Source organism: Microcaecilia unicolor, chromosome 3, assembly GCF_901765095.1.
Source record: "Microcaecilia unicolor chromosome 3, aMicUni1.1, whole genome shotgun sequence".
Lineage (NCBI taxonomy): Eukaryota > Metazoa > Chordata > Amphibia > Gymnophiona > Siphonopidae > Microcaecilia > Microcaecilia unicolor.
In genome coordinates this window covers 162303183-162325993 of record NC_044033.1, presented here as the reverse complement: position 1 = coordinate 162325993, position 22811 = coordinate 162303183, and the positions used below count along the sequence as shown (strand labels likewise).

Below are 22811 nucleotides of genomic sequence, written 5' to 3'. Positions count from 1 at the left end.
TTACCATATCCAAAGGTCCAATCAGTGGCGACCTGGGAAAGTTGAGAAATCTCAAATTGTCTTCTGACCTGGTTTTCCAGGTATTCTAAACATCTATGCAGGAAATTCTTATCCTTAATTGAGACAGCCTCTACATTTTCCAAGGTTTGTATTCTAGATTCCGAATTTTCAACCTTCGAGGACTGCTGAGCAGTTACCTGCGCTTGAATCAATACCGCTTCAGAAATAAATTTTATATATTTAGAATTTTCTTTTTGTCACGTTCAGCAAAGAAGGAGTGTTATAAATCATATCCCAAAGTGACTCTAAAGTCACTATGGCTGGTTTAATTATACCACCAGATGGTAGAGGGGAGAGAGATGGACTTTCCATCTGAGTTAGAGTACTCACTATTTCACAAGGTAATATCTTTAAGGCTCATTGAACCGAAGCCTCTTGCTCATGGGCCATGATCTCCTTGGCTGGGGATGCCTTCCCTCTTTGCAAACCTGGCTCCACAACATTGACCTTCCTGGCTGCAAAAACATCAACAGCTTTCTCACTCTCCGGTTACGGTGGTGCCTTGCGTTTAAAGGGACTCAAAGAAGCCCCGTTCGCGCTGCTTACCGACGCAAAAGTGTCAGCTCGTGCAGAAGGAGACAAAGTCTTCAGAGGAACTGCAGAGGTTCCAAAGAAATCCAGTGTCGTCCGCCTCATCACTGGGGCCGTGCCAGGAGTCGAGGGATACTCCTTTACCTTCTCTCTTTGCTTGCCCATTGAACGCCACGGGCTGGGAGGCACTCTGAGGAAGACGCGCTGGAGCTACAGAGGAGCAACTGCAGGTGCAACTGCCTCAAATTGCCATCTTAGATCTCCTCCCCCTTTTTCTCTAACATATTTATAAATGATCTAGAGATGGTAGTAACTAGTGAGGTAATTAAATTTGCTGATGATACAAAGTTATTCAAAGTTGTTAAATCACAAGTGGATTGTGAAAAATTGCAAGAGGACTTTAAAAGATTAGGCATCCAAATGGCAGATGACGCTTATTGTGAGCAAGTCTAAAGTGATGCATGTGGGAAAGCAACCTAGCTACATGATGCAATGTTCCACATTAGGAGTCACCGACAGAAAAAGGATCTAGATGTCATCATTGATGATACGTTGCGCAGTGTGTGGTGGCAGCTATGAAAATAAATAAAATGTTAGGTATTATTAGGAAAGGAATGGAAAACAAAAATGAGGACTTTATAATCCCTTTGTATAGCTCCATGGTTCAACTGCACCTTGAATACTGTGTGCAATTTTCACCGCATCTCAAAAAAGATATAGAGGCATATTTTCAAAGCACTTAGCCTTCCAAAGTTCCATAGAAACCTATGGAACTTTGGAAGGCTAAGTGCTTTGAAAATATGCCTCATAGTGGAATTAGAAAAGGTACAGAGAAGGGTGACGAAAATGATAAAGGGAATGGGGCAACTTCCCTATGAAGAAAGGCTAAAGTGGCTAGGGCTCTTCAGCTTGGAGAAAAGACGGCTGAGGGGAGATAAAAGAGGTTTATAAAATAATGAATGAGGTGCGATGAATAAATGTGAATCGTTTTACTCTTTCCAAAAATACTAGGACTAGGGGGCAAGCAATGAAGCTACAAAGTAGTAAATTTAAAACAAATTGGAGAAAATATTTCTTTATTCAACGTGTAATTAAACTCTGAAATTCGTTGCCAGAGAATGTGGTAAAAGCTGTTAGCGGGGTTTAACAAAGGCTTGGATAGCTTCCTAAGAGAAAAGTCCATAAAGCCATTAAGATGGACTTGGGGAAAATACACTTTTTATTTCTAGGATAAGCAGCGTAAAATGTATTGTACTGCTTTGGGATCTTGCCAGGTACTTGTAACCTTGATTGGCCATCTATATCACCCATGTCTCCTCCAAATATCTCTTCTGCTCTCCCAGTGCCAAACCCTGTCCTTGGTGCAATCTGGCATCTTCCTCCCCACCCCCTCCCACCTTCAAGTCAACATCACCCCATCCCCTGCTCCTTGTACCTTAAAGGGCAGTGTTGCATATATGCTGCCTGTGGCCTGGTCTGAGGCTTTCCCTCTGACCCCTCCTGCCCATGCAGAAACAGGAAGAGATATCAGAGGCGGTGGGAGGGGCCAGAGGGAAAGCTTCAGAGGGAAGAAGAATCGATCCTTTAGGGAAGGGAAAGGGGAGGATGGGATTTAATATACTGCTTTTCTGTGATTATAATCAAAGCAGTTTACTGTATTATATACAGGTGCTTATTTTATGTCTGGGGCAGTGAAGGGTTAAGTGACTTGTTCAGAGTCACAAGGAGCTGCAGTAGGAAATAAATACATAGAATACCTTTAATTGTGCAATTAATCATTAAATTTTAATCGAAATGCAGCTCTAGTTTTGGATCATTGTCTTGCTGCATATGACCCAATTATTCTTCAGTATCAGCTGACTTTCACCTGACTGAATGTTCTGTTTAATTTTCTGGTTCAGTACAGAATTCATGGTTACTTCAATCATGGCACATTTTAAAGGTCCTGAGGCATGTTTGACTGATATGATATTCGTACCGTGCAGTGCTTTGGTTTTTGCCAGACATAATGTGGCCTATATTGTCCAAAGAGTTCCACTTTCGACTCTTCTGTCCATAGAACATATCCAAGAAAGCTTGAGGATCATCTACATATTCCTCTCCTTCACCTTTGAGTCTGATAATGCCACTTTTGCACTTCCTTCTATCACTAACCTATCTTTAAAAAAAAAATGTCTTGGCCTCCCATTTCACCACATTGGTTATTTTTTTTTTCTCTTCCATTTGCATCTTTGCTTTCCTGACTACTCCACCAGCTTCTTTTAGTTTTTCCAGATATTGTCACCTGTCTTTTTGCGATTTCTCGTAGCTTATAGAGGCTAACCTTCTTTTTCCTTACATTTTCAGCCTCTACTTTTGAGAACCAAAGCGGCGGCCTTTTCTTATTTCTATTTACTTTCCTTACAGTAGCTCCTTTCATTTTGGTCCACTGCTTGTCTCCTCCCCAGCCAGCAATCCAACATCTCCTTTTGTCTCTCTTGACCCCCCCCTCCCCCATGCATGGTCCTTTGTCTCCCCTTGTCTCATTTGACCCCTCCCATTTTCCTGTGTACCTTTTTAAAGGGTTTTTTTTTCTCTGTAGTGTCTGCAGCAGCGAGCAGAAATTCATGCAGCCTGCTTGCACCAACCCCGGCGCCTTCTCTGACACTTCTGCCTGTGTTACATCAGAAAGAAGGCTCCAGGATTGGTGCCAGCAGGCTGTTTGAATCAAAACTTTTAAAGGGTACACGGGAAGAGGGAGTCAAGAGAGACAAAGGGAGATGCCGGCTGGGAAAGGGACAAAGGGAGAGAATTCTGCGGGCTGTGTCACTTCCGATGTCGAAAAAGTGTCCACTCTGTTCGACATAGGTTATGCCCTGTATATATATGTGTGTGTATATAATTATACGTATAATATATAGTTCTTTTTATAACCAGCCAGGGACAATTGCTAAATTTTGAAATTTGGATAACTGTGTTGCTGCATCAGTTTACACTAGCTGTCTATCATCCTGAAAGTCTGTGTCAGACTTTCAGGATGATACCTGTTTTGACTGCTCTGGCACTTACATATCTGCTCTGTATATTAGTTTAAAATCCTTTTGCATCTTTGAGCTCAGTGTGAATGGACTAGAATTTTTGGGTAGGTGTGTTTGATGGCATAAGACAATTAGTAGACCTATTATCTAGTAAGTATATGTCAAGGAAAGAACTGGCTTTCTCTTTTATTCTCAATGAACTGTGAACATGTGAACATGTTTAAAACTCCTTCCTCAACCCTAACCAACCTTTTTAATTGCAATGTAATAGCTATTTTCTTGGAAATAGCAAGTTACCTTTATATGATCACACTTCCGCTTTTATTGAAACATTTATTCTACGCCTACCTCCCAACGCTCATTTCCTTCTGCACCCAATTCCTCCTATGTTCAATTTATTTATCCGTTAACCCCATTAATATTGCGTTTACTACAAATTGCTTACTCTCTTTATGACGTTGTAATTCTTTATACTGTTACTATGTAAGCAACATTGAGCCTGCCATGTGTGGGAAAGCGCGGGGTACAAATGTAATAAATAATAATAATAGTTTTTATTTATGCTGTTCTCTTTACATTCAGGGTGATTTCCCCCTACTTGCATGGCTACAAAGTCCTGAGGCCCTTTTTACCAATTAACTTTTACACAAGTGTATAAAGTAGTATGCTCCAATTTGAAAATTGTCCAAAGGGAAAAGCATTCTCCGAGATCTTCACCCCCCCCCCTTTTTTTCTTTAGGATTTTTTTTTTTTTTTTTTAGGCTGGAACACCACGCTTAGATTTGTTACCTATTAGGGCAGTAGTTCCTGTTTTGACCTACTGGCCTCCCTATTTAAAAATACCCTTCCACAAAATAAATAGCTATAGACGCAACTCTTCCAGGAGTGAATGCAACAGTCTCTCTGCCAGCATTTTTCTGATAAGATTAAAGCATATGTTCCAGCTTTATGGGTGTTAGGTCAAGGATTTTCTTTATTTCAAATAAATAGTGTATGCTGCAGCCCTTAGGGCTAAGTGTCAGTGCTATGAACTCAGCCCAGAGGTGTTCCTCATGTTATACAATATATCACACTTTTTTCTTAAGTGAAGCCACTTAGCAATTTTTAAATGAAACGCCTAGAAATCTGTATTTAGAAAATACATATGTATCTGTATTTATATCTGAATCCAATGAAAAATAAACTTGGAAGTTTTATTCAGGCCATGGAAGTCCCAATAAACACTGAAACAAAACATCTGAAATCAGACACACAGACAGTATCGCCTTCGCATGCTGGCCTTTTTGTGAGAGGTAGATATGATCCTAGAATAACATACTCTAGCAGTTTGGTATGAGTGATCAGAGTAGCCCATGTGTAGTGTTTCAGAATAAGCAGGAATAGCTTCTCTGTAATAAACTTGGAAGCAGTTCAGTGAAATACTGAAGTGGATCCAGCCACATCCACAGGTCAGACCTGGAGATTATGCAGGCTTTTTTTTTTTCTGACAGGTTACTCAAGGGAATGCAGTGTAATTTTTCTTTTATTAACTCTAGCATCAGAGGAACCTACCTGTCAAATCGCTCTTGTGTGTATGAAGGATGGTTCTGTATCTAGCTTAATGTATTTTGATCAGTTTGCTGGGATGCCTCTGACTGATAGAGAACTAAGGATCCTAACTACCACCCTGTTCGCTTTGCTGCCATCTGTTTTTGTGGTGAATGTCAAGGGCCTCGAAGACCAGTGTAGATAAAGAATGTTGCTCTGTGGAGGGGAAATTTTCAAAGCCATTTGTATGGGTAATGATGTTTTTACTGAGGAATGTGCTATTTGAAAGCTTCCCTATCCCATGTGTGCTTAAGAATACACATGCTGTATAATAGCATGTGTACCTTTACCCACAGATGTTCCTAAGTTTCAGGTCAGGACAGAGATTGCAGCATCTTTATTTTGGGTTACAAAAAGTACATGTAGGAAAAACAGATACAAGTGTCTGGGAGTACTTAATTTACTTCTGAGAAGTACCCATGCCCTTGGCAGCTATGCAGGGCGTAAGAAAATTGCCAGTCCCTTGTTCCTTTCTGCCATGATTGCTGTTTGACCGCCTTTCAAGGTGCTAGTATATGTAAGCATGTGCGAAAGGACTTGTTAGAGTGCTTCCTTCAAGGCTCTGAGAACAATTGGTAGGAAAAGATGATGTGATTTGGCTGATATTGGATGGAGACTTGCTGATAATGGGGGAAAAAGATCTGAGTTTGGGTAAGATAAGATGGGCAGTGCAACTGTTGTATATCTAACAAAATGTGTTTAAGTGGAAAAATTTCATCTGTGTAAATGGGATGTGGCAATTTTGTTATTCATTTGACATGAACCATTTCCCCCCCTATTTTAACTGTGCTTTCCCAGCTTCTCTTCCTTACTGTTCCATTAATCTTCCATTTTCCTTTCTCATTTTGTCTTTTAGGGTCATACATGATAGTAGACTCTGCCAGTCATGATCCTGGAGAAAAAGCACGATTGCAGCTTCCCACGATGAAGGAGAACGACACTCACTGCATTGACTTCAACTACTTGCTATATAGCCAGAGTGGGGTCAGCCCAGGGACACTCAACATCTTTGTGCGGGTGAACAAGGGTCCTCTTGCTAATCCCATTTGGAATGTGACTGGCTCCATCAGCAGGGACTGGCTTCGGGCTGAGTTAGCTGTTAGCACCTTTTGGCCAAATGAGTATCAGGTAATACTATATGGCAGTGTACTGGGTTAACTGCACTGCAAAAAAAAAAGCCTTACATCTAATGCTGATCAGTTTAGCTCTGTAGAAGCCCCACCCATCTGAATCTTACATTGAAGCTGGTCATTAATACCCGTCTTCTAAATCTCTTTTTTTTAATATTAAGGAGTTCTTTTACTAAGGTTCGCTAACAATTAGCACATGCTCAATAACACTCATAGGAATATAATGTGTGTCTTATTTAGCGCATGCTAATAATTTGCGCACGTTAAATCCATCATTTCATCTTGGTAAAAGGATCCCTAAATGTTTGTAGATTGCATGGCTGGCTCTTGTTCATATACACCAGTGTTAAAATGAAACCCCTGTCCATTTGCAGTCAGATTCATGCAAACTTGAACCGAGTTGTGTAGATGTGAGTACCTGGCTGGTTAGCATGGCTCCTGTTGGTGTCCTGGAGTATAGTGAAACTTGAGGGAAGGAAGTAGTCTGTGGAATATGCTTGACATATCCCTGTAAAGAACACTGTTTTAACAGTGGTATTCTGAATATTGATTTACAGTACTACCAGATATTGATGCTTCTGGTTTCTCATACAACCGACCACACTGACCTCTTACTGCTATTGGGTTGCACCTGTAATATTTCTGAGTAGAACAATCAGAATATGCAGCTATTTCAAGACATCTTCAAGATTTGCCTTATATGCGAATGACAAGGGGTACAAGGTGTTAACTAAGTCTTCTCCCCACCCCTTCAAGCTTTTGATAAGGGATGAATAAATTTGTGAACATCTAAGGTAGATTGATTCAGGATTAGGTGTGATTTATTTAGGTGGGGTATTAGGTGCCATTTATTGAGATATTATGAATGTTTTGGTTGTAATTTGTGTAGGACTTAGGTTGAACAATATTTTATTTATTCCAAACTTTCTATGCCACTTTAACTGTCAGGCAGGGCAAAGTGGTTTATGTACTAATTCAAATAAAGTAGAAAGAACAATGGATAGGAAAGAGCACACACTTATCAGAAGAATTAAATAGAATTTTTAGATTGTGCTTTAGAGGCATTGCTACTGTGTAGCTCTCAAATCCTGTAAGCCTTGATTTCGTTGGACTGCTACTGAAAGTATCCTTAAATAAGGAAGAAACATGTCTTATTTAATGCTTTTGATGTGATCTAGAAGCTTAGTGACGTTTGTCTCAACCCTAGCCCCCACCTGTGCCAGTGTGTATTGTGTTATATGAGGAAGTGTGATCTGCCAGTGAAATTGAATTGAAAATCAGGAGAATACCTAGGGGGGCAATTGAAAACTTTTCTGAGGTGACCTTGTGCAAGTCATTTGCATCCTAGCACCTTATCTGAGTCCACTGTAGTTTAGGTAACAATGAATTGGTGGCTTTTTTTAAAAATCTATGTTGCTTTGGAAACATTCATGTAATCTGTATCTAAAAAAAAAAAAAAAAAAAAAAAAAAATAGAGCCATTCTTCAGTCCCCTGGGTGACCATGCATGTCTTTTGAGCTAATAAAGTGCCAGAATCCTGTTTAACTCAAGATGTTTAAAACATTCAGTTAAGTTATTATTTTTTTTTTTTCGGAAACGGAAAAAAAAATGTTGAAAAAATATTTTTGTGAAATATTGAGAATTCCGACTGAGGGCTATCCGCCCATAGTCAGAGCCCAATATATAATGGAAATTTCAAGACCTTCATCTTGACTAACCTCCTCAACCTGATTTAAATTTGACTGAGTTTTTGGAAAGTTCTTTATAAGTTATAACGGAACGAACTACCCTTCTGGTGACTTTTGCCTTAGACCCAGACAGAAATAATATTTTTTTGTTCTTATTTCCGTTATATAAATGTTGTTTTTCTGGGATCTACTACTACTACTTAACATTTCTAAAGTGCTACTAGGGTTACACAGCGCTGTACAATTTAACATGGAAGGACAGTCCCTGCTCAAGGAGCTTACAATCTAAAAGACAGGTGTACAATCTAGAGACAGTGTAGAGTCAATCTGATAGGGCATACTATATTTCTCGAGAGGTTAGGTGCCGAAAGCAGCATTGAAGAGGTGAGTTTTAAGCAGAGATTCAAAGATGGGTAGGGAGGGGGCTTGGCGTAGGAGTTGAGGAAGATTGTTCCAGGCATAGGGTGAGGCAAGGCAGAATGAGCGGAGCCTGGGTTGGCAGTGGTGGAGAAGGGTACTGAAAGGAGGGATTTGTCCTGAGAGCGGAGGTTACGGGCGGGAACATAGGGGGAGATGAGGGTAGAGAGGTAGTGAGGAGCCGCAGACCGGGTGCATTTGTAGGTAAGGAGGAGAAGCTTGAATTGTATGCGGTATCTGATCGGAAGCCAGTGAAGTGACTTGAGGAGAGGGGTGATATGAGTATATTGGTTCTGGCGGAATATAAGACGTGCTGCAGCGTTCTGAACAGATTGAAGGGGGGATAGATGGCTAAGTGGGAGGCTGGTGAGGAGTAAGTTGCAGTAGTCAAGGCGAGAGCGTGGACGAGAGTTCGTGTGGTGTGCTCAGAGAGGAAAGGGTGAATTTTGCTGATGTTGAAGAGGAAGAAGCGACAGGTCTTGGCAGTCTGTTGGATATGCGCAGAGAAGGAGAGGGAGGAGTCGAAGATGACTCCGAGGTTGCGGGCAGATGGGACGGGGAGGATGAGGGTGTTATCAACTGAGATAGAGAATGGAGGAAGAGGAGAAGTGGGTTTAGGTGGAAAGACGAGGAGCTCAGTTTTGGACATGTTCAGCTTCAGATGGCGGTTGGACATCCAGGCAGCAATGTTGGATAGGCAGGCCGATACCTTGGCCTGGGTCTCCGCGGTGATGTCTGGTGTGGAGAGATATAGCTGGGTGTCATCAGCATAAAGATGATACTGAAAACTGAGATCAGTGAGCCTAGGGAAGAGGTGTAGATTGAGAAGAGAAGGGGTCCAAGGACAGATCCCTGGGGAACTCCAACAGATAGTGGGATGGGAGTGGAGGAAGATCCATGAGAGTGTATCCTGAAGGTGCGGTGGGAGAGATAAGAGGAGAACCAGGAGAGAATTCTTGGCTTTAAAACCAAAAGTTCTCAACCTAGGCGGATTATTTGTATTAAAATTTCCCTGTAGATGTTTAGTGTCTCTAAACTTGATTAATTATGTTTTTATTGACCCAAAGAAACTGCAGGAATTTATTAATTCTAAAGAAGGTGTAAGTGATGTTCCCTTAGTTGCACCCACTAGTTAAAACTATGCTGTATAATGGCTGCGAGTGTTTGTTTGTTCTCCACTGCTCCATTGATCAAGATGTATCTTCTTTTGTTTTTCCTGGTATCTGGATCCAAACATTTGTGGACAATGTTGATGGATAATTTCTAATAGGATGACTTTATTTTCCCCTTTTTTTATTTAGTGCAGATATTGCCAATGCATTTATATATATTATGTGAATGTATAATTAAAATCTATAAATAACACCCTCCCCCCCAAAAAAACATTGTTATAAGAAAGGTTGCATGTTTGAAAATTAAGGCAGTCCTATACTAATAGTTAATGTGCGATAAAGCCATTAATATGTATTATTTATCGTATGGCCCGTTTTGGGTATCAATATCATAAATATGTTTGTTTATTCCACACTTGATATACTGCCTTTTGTGTAGATACAGACAAAGCAGTGTACATACACTGTTTTGCAGGTACTTTCTGTCCCTAATGGGTTCACAGTCTAAGGTGGAACAGTAAGTTTCTAGAATGGCTAGCATACATGTGTATGTTCTAGCACATACATGTATATGTTCCTGGACATACGCATATATTTCCTGACACACCACCAAACATATTTATGTTGCTATGTTGGCCCTGTTGATGTTTGTAAAACGCATGATCCCCACCCCCATGTCTGTTCCTGGATGTACTTTAGAACTGGCTCTATATTGGCAGATCCTGTTCTAAAATACAAGCAAAACCTGACCAGCCACAACCTAGATGTCTCCATTCTGAGGTGAAAGTTCTACCTAAAATGTGCATTCTCATGATTAAGTGGCATATTTAGGTAAATAAATATATCACATTATCCCAGATTGGCTCGGGTTCAGTGTGGCTTATAAAAAATAAATATCATTGACTAACAATTAAAGTAAGAATAGATTATTAAATCACATCAAAAGACATAGGTTATTGCTATCAGAGAAGTGTTGAAGACAGATATCGTTAACATTTGAATCATATTTTGTTATTAAAAACCATACTCATCAAGAATGTTTTCAGCATTTTGAAGGACATACAGAGGTGTATTTTCAAAGCACTTACTATGGAACTTTATAAGTCTAAGTGCTTTAAAAATGAGCCCCATAGTCTAGTAGGAATCTAAGATGTTTAGGTGATGAATTCTATTTTAGTGCTTTGATAGGAAAAGCCTGTAATATGAATAGATTTGTAGATATGTTTCTTACAACAAGGATAGTGAAGTCTCAAGAAGTGGTTAGAGTGTTTCTTTTAGGCAGTTCAATGAGGTTTTGCAAGTATGAAGGAGACATACCATGCAAGATCTGGTATACAGTTTAAAGGTAATTCTGGCCTTTAATGGCAGCCAGTGTATGAGGAAAGGCTAAAGAGAGTGGGGCTTTTCAGCTTGGAAAAGACAGATGAGGGGAGATATGATTGAGGTCTACAAAATCCTGAGTGGTGTAGAACGAGTAGAAGTAAATCAATTTTTTTACTCATTCCAAAAGTACAAGACTAGGGTGCACTCAAGGAAGGAACTAAAATGGAAATACTTTTATTTTTTTCACTCGATGAATAGTTAAGCTCTAGAACTCTTTGCTGGAGGATGTGGTAACAGCGGTTAGTGTATCTGGGTTTAAAAAAAAGGTTTGGACAAGTTCCTGGAGGAAAAGTCCATAGTCTGCTATTGAGACAGACATAGGGAAGCAACTGCTTGCCCTGAGATTTGTAGCACGGAATGTTGCCACAGGTTGGGTTTCTGCCAGGTATTTGTGACCTGGCTTGGCCACAGTTGGAAACAGGGTACTGTGCTAGATGGACCATTGGTCTGACCCAGTATGGCTACTCGTATGTTCTTATGTTTAGAAGTATAGGGGAGGCTTGAGTAACGTGGTACCCTGCAGACCAGGTGGGCAGCGGTATTAAGTATTAGTGCACTAATTATAAATAACCCTAAATATCTGATTAAACATGTTAAACACTAGAGTATTCTAAAGGAGCGTCCATATTTGCCATGTTTCATTTGATTACAGGAAATAAGTACACCTTATGTGTAGCAACCCACTGCTGGACATGCTGAAAATGTCCTTTTGGAAATGAGAATGACAGAAGTGTTTGAAACCCCCCCCCCCAAATAATAGGAAAATGTTTTATACAAAATAAATTAAATTGAATATGGAGAAATATAGAGCTATGCTTGCATGATCAAGCTATTGGCTTGCTTTGAGAGCTCATTCATTTCATAGTTTGACTTGTTAATCAGTTACTTAGTAGGAAGGGCACTGATCAAGTTCATAATTCACTTCTTAGGCTATTGCTCTTGAATGAAAAAAATGAATTTCGTTCTTTTAGTCACTGAAGTCTCCATAAAGCAAGCAAGCAATCATGTTGACCTCCCTTGAACTTCCATAGCTTACTGGTTTTGATTTTTTTTTTCTGTTTGGATGCTAGGAATTATTAGGAAAGGAATGGTAAATAAGACCAAGAATACTATAATGCCTCTATCGCTCCACGGTGTGAACTCAATTTGAATATTGTTGAATTCTGGTTGCCTTATCTCAAAAAAGATATAGCAGAATTAGAGAAAGTTAAAAGAAGAGTGACCAACATGATAAAGGAGATGGAACTCATATATGAGGAAAGGCTAAAGAGATTAGGGTTCTTCAGCTTGGAAAAGAGATGGCTGAGGGGAGATATGATTGAGGTCTTCAAAATTCTGAGTGGTGTACAATGAGTAAAATCTTTTTTTTTTTTTTACTCTTTCAAAAAGTACAAAGACTAGAGGACATTCAATGAAGTTACATGAAAATACTTTTAAAACAGGAGGAAATATTTTTTCACTCAACCAATATTAATCTCTGGAACTTGTTTCCAGAGGATGTGGAAATAGTGGTTAGCGTATCTGGGCTTAAAGGTTTGGATAAGTTCCTGGAGGAAAAGTCCATAGTCTATTATTGAGATGGACATGGGGGAAATCACTGCCCTGGGATTGGTAGCATGGAATGTTGCTACTATTTGGGTTTCTGTCAGGTACTTGTGACCTGGATTGGCCACTGTTGGAAACGGGATACTGGGCTAGATGGACCATTGGTCTGACTCAGAATGGCTATTCTTATGTTCTTAAGGAGGAAGGTGGTTAGTTCACTTATAATATTTCTACTGCATTTTCATTGCTTGTTATTGAGGGTATTGGAAACGGAACAACTTCTCTGATCTTTGCTACAGCATGTGCAGAAGATGTGCAAGCTTATTTTATGACATGGGAGAGGGGGTGCAACATGCTTGTTTGCATAGGGTCTACCGAAGAGTTAATCCAACCCTTAGTGGTTTCGGTTAGCATAAACTTGTTATGCTTATTGTAGTGCTATTTATTTATTTAGATTTTGCTCACACCTTTTTCAGTAGTAGCTCAAGGTGAGTTACATTCAGGTGCACTGGCTGTTTCTCTGTCCCAGAAGGGCTCACAATCTAGCTTTGTACCTGAGGCAATGGAGGGTTAAGTGACTTTCCCAAGATCACAAGGACCAGCAGCGGGATTTGAACCGGCCACCTCTGGATTGCAAGACCGGTGCTCTAACCACTAGGCCACTCCTCCACATGGGCACATAGGATTGTTGTAGGTGTGTGGGGTAGATGGGAGCAGGGTTAGAAATTAGAGCAGAAAAGCTGGGTAGATGTGAATGAAGTCTCATGATGAAGCTACAGTAGATCTCAAGGATTAGGAGGCAGGGCTGGCTTAAGGGGTTGTGCCCTGTGCAACTTTTGTGAGAGCAAAGGAATATTCTCTGATCACTGTGAAGTGAGGCAGGCTTTGGTGCTCTTGAGTTTTGCCACCCTGAGCCAGTACCTCACCTGGCTCATGTCTTAAACTTGGCCATATTAGATGAAGCTGCAGAACCAGGAACAAAAAAAAAAGAAGATATTGAAGTATTCCATATTTTTTTTCATCAGCTCTTTGGTGGGGTTTAACGTGTTTACTGCTTGATTGGATTTGGTTTATTGGAAATGCTACACATTTTTTGTAAGTTATAGTTTTCTGTCTTAGTTCATTTATATGAGAGAGTGTTTTTTTTTAAATTTTCCTTCCACGTGTCAGACTATCCAAATTATGTGAACTGATTTTCTTTCCCTGCTATCACCATCTTCACCTTCTCTGTTGAAAATGTTCACTTCTGGCGGAGAATAGGAAAAAAAAACCTTCCTCTTACAGTGCTGTCTCCTGATTACTCCTTGTTCCATCTAGGACTGTCTGCGGCACACAATTTCTCCATTCTTTCTCTACCACTAAAGAGGGACCCATGTATACTTCCCTGATGTACCCAAAATTCCTCATACCATGTGGGACTGTGGACTTAAATGTCTCCAATGTAGCAAGGCATAGCAGTTTTCATGGAATAATTTACCTTATCTAAAAAGAGCATCTAGAACAAACGTTTAAACGACAACTGAAGGCACACTTGTTATGCCTGGCATATTATGTCCCTGAAAATGTTACATTATGATCTATTTGAGAGACCTGGACATTGTTTTTGTTTTTTTCTGTATTAAGAAGAGTTTGTATTGCATTTTTATTTATGTATGTTGCTTTTGTAAGCCTCCCTGGATAAGGGCATGTTAAAAATAATAAATCCGATTCAAAATTGGACTGCTGGTAACAGACTCCTGATGCAGGCCTCAGCTGTTACACAGCTGTGTCGAGTCTTGTTCATCCTTCAATAAACAGTTATTTTTATCTGGAGCATCGTCCACTTTTTGAGTCATCTTCGCTGTTTTGTCTGACACTGTATATTTCTGCGGAGATTTGTTTTGTTTCCTATCAATAACAGATGAGACCCATCTCTAATCTAAAAATTGTATTGGTCCATTTGAGAATAATGCAGCATCATTTAAGCGCACACAAAAACCAGAAACCAGGTGGTCAAGAAAGAGGAGGAAAACTGAGTCGTCACCAAGGATTACTTTATTGTGGAAATAACCCAACTTGACTGACCTCCAGCAAGAATGGCTGCATCAAGGGTCTGGATACTTAACACTCATCTTTTACATAGAACACTTTCTCCTTTCTTCTGAAAGATAGATGCCAAAAGTATCACTGACGGGCCAGTGCTGAAAACATAATGAAGATGCTAGAGGCGATTAGCACCAGACCTCCGCCAGTATTAGCATGGGAGACTTTGTGCGCCAAAGATTAGTGCAAGTAGCATGCAAATGTAGTGAAACAGATGTCAATGAGGTGATTTCCTGTGCCTTCCCAATGCTCAGAGAACAGCACACAAAGCAAAGCTGCCCTTACTGCTGAAAGTTTGGAGCAGTCAATATAAGTACATAAGTAATGCCACACTGGGAAAAGACCAAGGGTCCATCGAACCCAGCATCCTGTCCACGACAGCGGCCAATCCCTTGGCAAGCTTCCCAAACATACAAACATTCTATACATGTTGTTTCTGGAACTGTGGATTTTTTCCAAGTCCATTTAGTAGTGGTTTATGGACTTGTCCTTTAGGAAACCGTCTAACCCCTTTTTAAACTCTGCCAAGCTAACCGCCTTCACCACGTTTTCCGGCAACGAATTCCAGAGTTTAATTATGCGTTGGGTGAAAAAAAGTTTTCTCCAATTTGTTTTAAATGTACTACACTGTAGTTTCATCACATGCCCCCTAGTCCTAGTATTTTTGGAAAGCGTGAACAGACGCTTCACATGATGTTAGAATCATGAGAAATCCTTTGTTTATATTTTAAAATCTTCCGTTTTTTTATTTGGAAGTAGAAGGAATCTCATGGAACCCTAAGCACTAGTATTGAGAGACTTGTGTTCAAAAGAGGTGGTATATCAAATTAATAACAAAACAGAAAAAAATGAATGTGTGCAAATCAGAGCAAACCCGAAAGTGAAATCAAATATAAGCCCTCCAAGTTTAAAAAAAACAAACATTTATATTTAAAGGCATAGAAAACAGGCGTTAATGTGTATTTCACTTTTGGGTTTCCCTGGCATATGCGCACAAGAGCTGAGCTTACTGTGAAACTCTTCTGTGCATACGCCAAGCACATGTCCTCCCTTGCTTTCATTTTTAAAGCACACATAAGCTAAATACCATTTTCCTTTGAGCATTGATGAGCTAGTTTTCTGAGCTGTTCCAGAAGTATGGGTTACTGTGCTGTTGGCTTTATCGCGGGAATTCTGAGCATCAGCCCATGAGAGGGGGAATTCCTGTGTACGCTTACTCCCCAGGAATGAATACTAAGATTGTCTTCAGCCTTTAAATATTGGAAGTCTACAAATCCTGCATCTTTGCTGTCCCCTTCCCTTCTCTCTTGGCATTTTGGTGACACTAAGAATCAAAATCATGAATTCAAGAATGGACAAAAAGACCGAAAGGTAGAAATGGCCATCCAGATTGAATTAAAACTTGTCACCATGGGCTTTTGCAGCTGATAGCTCCACAGAGACCCAGTGGCATAAGCAGGACCTCAGAAGGTTCTGTTCCAAATGGGGAAAGGTTTCTCTGCCCTAGCTGTGGCTGAGCGAGCATCACTGTCTGGCCATCTGTCCTCCTGTTCAGCACATTGGCCTCTGATGCTTTTGACCAGATATCAGTTCATCCCCCCCCCCCCCCCCCCCCAAAAAAAAAAAAAAAAAGCGAAGGAGATTGTCCTGTAGCATTTTGCAGTTCAGGTTTCTACAAATGTACTTGCTAAATAAAGTTTCGGACTCCAACTGGGAAAGTGCTTCACCTTCACTGGAACACACTGAGGACACTACTGTGACCTAGCATAATCCATCTAGTAATAGAAGCATGCCGCAAACTTCAAAGGGCAATAAGATAAGCCTGAATGTTCATCTTTTAGTTCCCCATAGAAGGGAGAACTAATAGGAAAGTAACCTCCTAGAGGTACGACAGTTAGGACCATCTTTAGGCAGACACTGTCTTGAATCTCACCCTTTTGAGAAATTGTGAGAAGCTGTGCATGGGTTAAAGGGTCTGGGTTTAGTAGGCTTTCCTAAATTTCCATTACAGTACAGCCTCGATGATCTGACCTTCGCTAATCTGACCATCTGGCAAATCAGACAGACCCCCCCCCCCCCCTCAGTAATGTCATTGTGCTTATTTCTATTAAAAATGTTTGTTTTAGAACAGTTTTTGAAAAGGGAGAACGCTGTGCCTTTATGCATTGTTTGAGGGGTTTATGCAGTGTTTTCCATATTACCCAACCTTTCATTAATCAAATAATGAGTCCCGTTATGTTGGATAATCAAGACTGTACTGTATATGTCTGTTTCTTGCAATTCAAGAGGATGCACTGGTGCAGGCTGGAATTTTTTTTCTTGTGTAAATGTTATATTTTTGGGCTCCCACCTTATTTAATCTATTTTCAATTCAGCCCAGCCAGCTAAAAACTTTATTATTGTCTCATCCTTCTGTTCAAGTGGGGGAGAGATACAATAGCACAATGCACTCTAATTTTTAGGTAGGCAGGTTTGCTTTTTTTCTTTTGGCATGAGCTTAGTGAAATATTCCTAATATCAGCTCTTTCATTTCTTTTATACGGATGGCTGAGTGGAGATGATTCTAGGTATACTTTTGTATAGTAGAACAAGTTTTCTGCTATGTCCTCTCATAATACATGTTTCAGGTAGGTCTTCAGTCTTGTATTAAAATATGATAAAATTATAAATAAATTGAACTAGCTGCTTAACTAATACATTAAGCTAGCAGTTGTCTGTGCTAATAAAATATTAAACCTTTATATAGAAATAAGTAAAAATGTGACATCTGAAAGGCTATGATGCTCATTTTTAAAGCATATATACTTACAAAGTCTGTGTGCTTTGAAAATGAGCCTTTATTTTATTTATTCATGACATTTATACCCCACATTAGCCCGAAATAGACTCAAGTTCAATGTGGCTTACAAACACACAATATAAAGTGAATAAAACATAATGTACAGAATATAACACTAATTACAGTAAGTTAAAGAAACAAATTAATACATGTGCAGTAAGTAACTAGGGATACTATCTCAAGGACAAATAATTAAAGGTGGATAGGTGCAAGCATAATTAGGCAGGGACTATATGTACTAATGCTCATAATATAGGAAATACACCCAGACATAGACTGTAATGGAAGAGATTGGTTTGAATTAGGTTGAGGTTTTGGAGATGTGGTATATGGAGAATCTTGACTGAGAAATAGTGTTATGGGATATAATCTATTCAGGAAAGAGAGAATAAGGAAGGGAAGAGTGATTCTCTGTGCTTAAACACACACACACACACCTACACACACACACACCTACACCTACCTACCTACCGGGCTTATGAGGAAAGGAGGGGGGCACTGTGGGTTAATCTGGAAAAAGAATGAACATATATTTATATTGGTGAGATATACAGACTTGCCTTTCGGCAAAAGAAATAAACAATTGAAGATATTTAGAAAGTTGCTATGAGAGTTACTAGGGTTACTAGGAAGCTTCAGTTTACCAAAATGTTGACTTAGACATCTCTGCTGCAGTGCCATCTAGAAAGAGGGAGATCTCTATAGGGAGAATTCTTCTGACAACTGATAGCAAAATCTATGTGGAGGAGGGTGGGAGGGGGGAGATGATAGAGCTGGAGACCTGGTGATTATGAATAAAGCAATGGTTTCTAAGGTCATATTGGGTGATTGGGATCCAGTAATTAGCGGATGAAGTTGTTCGGTATTAGGGTACAGACAGTAATGGCTCATTCAAAAGTGAGGATACATTTAAGCAAAACTAACTGTCAAAATGGGGAGAGTACCTCAAGGATTGGTTAGCTGGATGGGAACATTTAAGGGGAAGCAGAAAGCAGTGGGCAAAACTGAAAGGTTTTTTAAGTGCAACAGACCTCTGTGTTAGGAAACTAAATAAAAGTAGGAAGAAAAGGCTGCTCTGGTGTTCTGATGTTGTAGCTGAAAAGGTAGGGGGAAAGGGTTAATGTTCATAGAGTACAAGAGACTGGAGAAAGGAAGACAGGCAAGGATATACAACCAAAGTAAGAAAAGCTGGGAAAAATCAGGAAACCTATTATGCAAAATGATGATAAACTAATACAGTATATATTTTTTTTGTGATGAGAAGTGCAAAAATGATACCAAAAGGGAAGAATATGTAGAGGCTGATGAGGAAAGGCAGAATTGTTTAACTTTAGTGTCTACTGACAAGGGGCCAAGAGTACGACCACAGAAAATGGTCACAAATAGGATTGAAAATAAAGTAAACCTCAATTTTCAGAAAACTGTTTGTGATGAACTATTTAAACGAAAAGTGGACAAGGTAACAGGACCAGATGGCATACATCCAATAGTATTGAAGGAACTTTAAAAAAAAAAAAAAAAAAAAACAACCTGAAGACTTTTAATACTTAAATTCAGCACTACCATATATAATTCAGAATTACAAGGTGTTTAAGCTATTAGGTGTTGGATAACATTTTGTAATAATTTTAGGATTTGTGGGTATGTGTGAGATAGTGAAGTGTGAAAATGTGGGTGTGATGTACCTATATTGGTAAATATTTTAATGTTTTGATACAGATTATTGAATAAAGAGAGTTAACTAATTGAAACGGTTGTTTAAGAAGTTATATATATATATATATATATATATATATATATGAACAAGAACAAAAATAAGAAATAACATTAAACAATGTTTTAACCCACAACGTGGGAGTCAAGATAAATAAATTAACTTTAAAGGAAATAAAGTGCACTCCATTTAAGTGCACGTCGGATAAGCACATGCTCTGTTTAACTGCGTGCCGTACTTTAGTTTTGGCGCCATCAATTTCTTTGGGGACAAACTTCAGTTTAGCGCACCACTAAGTGCAAGATTCGCTTATATGCATGGTTTAAGACCGCTCCTCTGCAGGAAAGACTCCCCATAAGCGCATGCATGGAATATGGAAGCCGATTGGCGCGTGACAAAGGGGCGGTAAATTTGAAATCTCGTTGGTTAACTGCCACAGGCAGAATAAGCGAAAGAATGTTGTTAGAGTGTACACTGGAGTCGTCGTCGTTGTCGTCGTGCAACTGTAAGACTCTAACACTGGCTGAACGAATAGAAGTTCTTAAAAAAATTAGAAAACAAAGTCAAGTATCTATTGCTAAAGAATATGGTGTCAATCCCAGTCAAATTTCATGTATCGTAAAGCAGAAAGACCAGCTTCTGGAAGACTGGCAAAACAATACAAATCCACACAGGAAATGTAAACGGGTGGGAAAAGCTGAGGATATAGAAGATGCTCTTCGGTGGTTTTCTCAAGTCAGGAGCAGACAGTTTCCTGTCAGTGGTCCACTACTTATGGAGAAAGCTAATCAACTAGCTGAAAGTCTTGGACTAACTGAATTCAAAGCCACTGTTGGATGGTTAGAAAGATGGAAAGAGAGGAACAACATAAAATTCAAGAAACAGCATGGTGAAAAACAAGATGCTGATGACTTTGGTGCTGAAAATTGGGTTGTTTCAGTTCTTCCGACCATCTTGAATGAGTTTGCACCTCGTGACATTTTCAATGCTGACGAAAACGGTCTCTACTGGCGAGCGATTCCTGATGGAACACTTGCATTTCAAACAAGCCGAAACTACAGGAAGCAAAATGTTGAAGGACCGACTGACGATCCTCCTTTGCTGCAATATGGATGGGAGTGAGAGGTTGGAACCACTCGTCATTGGAAAGAGCAAACAGCCCTTTTGCTTCAAGAATGTTAAGCGACTTCCTGTGTCATACGAGGGTAGCACAAATTCATCGATGACTGGGGAAATTTGGAAGCACTGGCTAAAGAAGTTAGATACTAGAAGCAGGCACAAAAGCGTCATTTTGTTGCTTTGTGATAATTGTGCTGCACACAGGGATGATGTCAGGCTGTCTAACGTCAAAGTGGTCTTCGTGCCACCAAACACTACCTCTCTGATCCAACCTATGGATCAGGGCATAATAGCCAATTTCAAACAATATTATCGGGCTCTTGTGCTACGTCGTCTGATGAGCGTTATGGATGACCAGACTGGGAAGGATAAACGTACTGTTGAACTGGCTCATAATCTATCACTGTTGGATTCCCTACATATGCAGAAAGAAGCCTGGAATCATGTTACACAGGCAACCATTGTGAACTGCTACAAGCGGGCAAGCTTTGTTAGGGATGTGGAGAGGGATGAAACTGATTCAGATGTTGCAAACGCGTCAGATGAACAGGCTATTGACATCCCAGCCAGTGTTACTGAAGAAGAGTTTCATCACTTCGTAGCTGTTGATTACGATCTACAAACAGCTGACAGCACTGATGTTGAGATATGTGCCTACACGCAGGCAACGGCCGATGATGAAATGAGCAGCGAGGCACATGCTGACGAAATTCAACAACCTCCTGTCACTTTTGCAAAAGGGCTGGAGAGTCTCAACACTGTGCGGGCCTATCTGGAGGCCACTGGATGTCAGTGCTATGACAGTTTTTACCGTCTGGCAGACGTAGTCTATGGAACTCAGACACAAGAGTGTACAGAGGACTATGATTGATTACTTCAAGTAAGCCTAACGTCAGTTAACGGAGACTGTATACTGTACATATAGTAAACAGTACTGTACATATATTTATCAGATGTCAAGCTTCTTTGGGTCACAACGGTTAAGTGCACGCTCCAGTTAACTTCATATATTTCTTTGGTCCCAGACCCTTGCATTTAAGCAGATTGCACTGTTAAAAAAAAACCTAATGGAAGAGATGCACAGCGAGCTTAGAACAGCAAGTATATCAACCTGGTTAGTCATTAGGGATAACTGTATTGGCCCTGGAAATCAAAAATTCCAAGAGTTGTTTGGCTCTAGAAATAATAAGTCAAAATTAGCACAATAGTTACAAAGCAAATGTGAAGGAAATTTCAAAATAAAAGACCCAGGTAGAGCCAGAATTCTAGGTTTTAAGTCCAAAAAGCTCTGCCTAGCTTGGGTCATCCATGATGTCAGGAAATAACTTGTATAACTGAGCCAAAAAAAACAACACTCAACTCATTTATATGTGTGAAGTACTGTTTTAAAACCAAATTATGGTCTGGCTCTAGCACAAAGGTGACTTACCAGAGTTGACTTCCCAGAAATGAAGAACATTTGGATAGCTCTGCCGACTGACCTTTTAACATTTAGAGTTGGGAATGGAGATAGGCAGGTGTGTTCCCCCCCCCCCCCCCCCCCAAAAAAAAGCAGAAATAATGAAGAGACTGGGAATACAAGATGATTAGGCTGACCTCACTGGTATGGAAATCAGTAGAATTGCTGCTGAAACAATACTAAAACAGAGGGTAGAGCAGTTTCTGAAATCCAAGGAAATTGCATGATCCAAGGCAGCATGATTTTACCAGAGGTAGTCTTGTCAGATGAATCCAGTAAATTTCTTTGACTAGATAAGACAGTTGGATCAGGGGAGAGCACTAGGTGTGGTATACTGACTTAGATTTCAGCAATGCTTCTGACATAGTTCCAAGTAGGGTGACTCAGAAATAAACATAGTACCCTTGGTGTTGGGTCCTAACATTGGCCGGGCTAGAAATTGAGTGGGAGGCAATACGATATAATAGTAACTGGAAGAAAAGGAGTGTTACCAGTGGTATGCTGCAGGGATTGGACCTTGGCTGAGTTTTTCAACATTTTTGTAAGCAATATTGTGGAAGGGCTATTGGGAGTGGTTCACCTTTTCATGGATGATACCGTAGTCTGCAAGTGGGTAGACAAGGAATGATTGAGTATGGCAGCCAAGATTTAATGCCAACAAATGCACTTTGACTTCAAAAGCCCAAGGGAGCTGTATAGTGTAAGTGTGAAGTTCTATGCATGAAAGAAGAGCAATCTCTGGGATGATTGCATCTGATGATTTTAAGTGAGCCAAACAGGTAGATAAAAGGCAGATACTTGGGTGTATAGGGAGAGGAAAGACCAGTAGGAAAAGGAGGTGGGGGTACTGTGTGCAGTCTTGAGTCAGCACCTTAAAAAGGATATAAATTGGGTAGAGTCACTCCAGAGGGTGGTGATTTAACTAGTCGGTGGACTTCATCATAAAGCATATAAGATCAAGCTTAAAGATCTAAATATCTTTACTTTAGAAGACAGGTGGGATGGGGAGATTTGATAGACATTTAAATACCTTGAAAGGTATAAGTGCACATGAGGTGGGCTTCCTTCAATGGAAAGGATACTGTGGAACAAGGGGGGTCATAGGATGGGGATGAAAGGGTGAGGGTT

At 40.0% G+C, this 22811-nt stretch overlaps 1 protein-coding gene across 1 annotated transcript in view; it reads left to right on the top strand.

Annotated features, from left to right (window-relative positions):
- The window catches only part of PTPRK (protein tyrosine phosphatase receptor type K), a 919308-nt gene that overhangs the window by 226476 nt on the left and 670021 nt on the right, over window positions 1-22811 (top strand). The window contains 1 exon segment of the mRNA XM_030196529.1: window positions 6052-6323. Within this exon segment, the coding sequence (XP_030052389.1) occupies window positions 6052-6323 (272 nt within the window).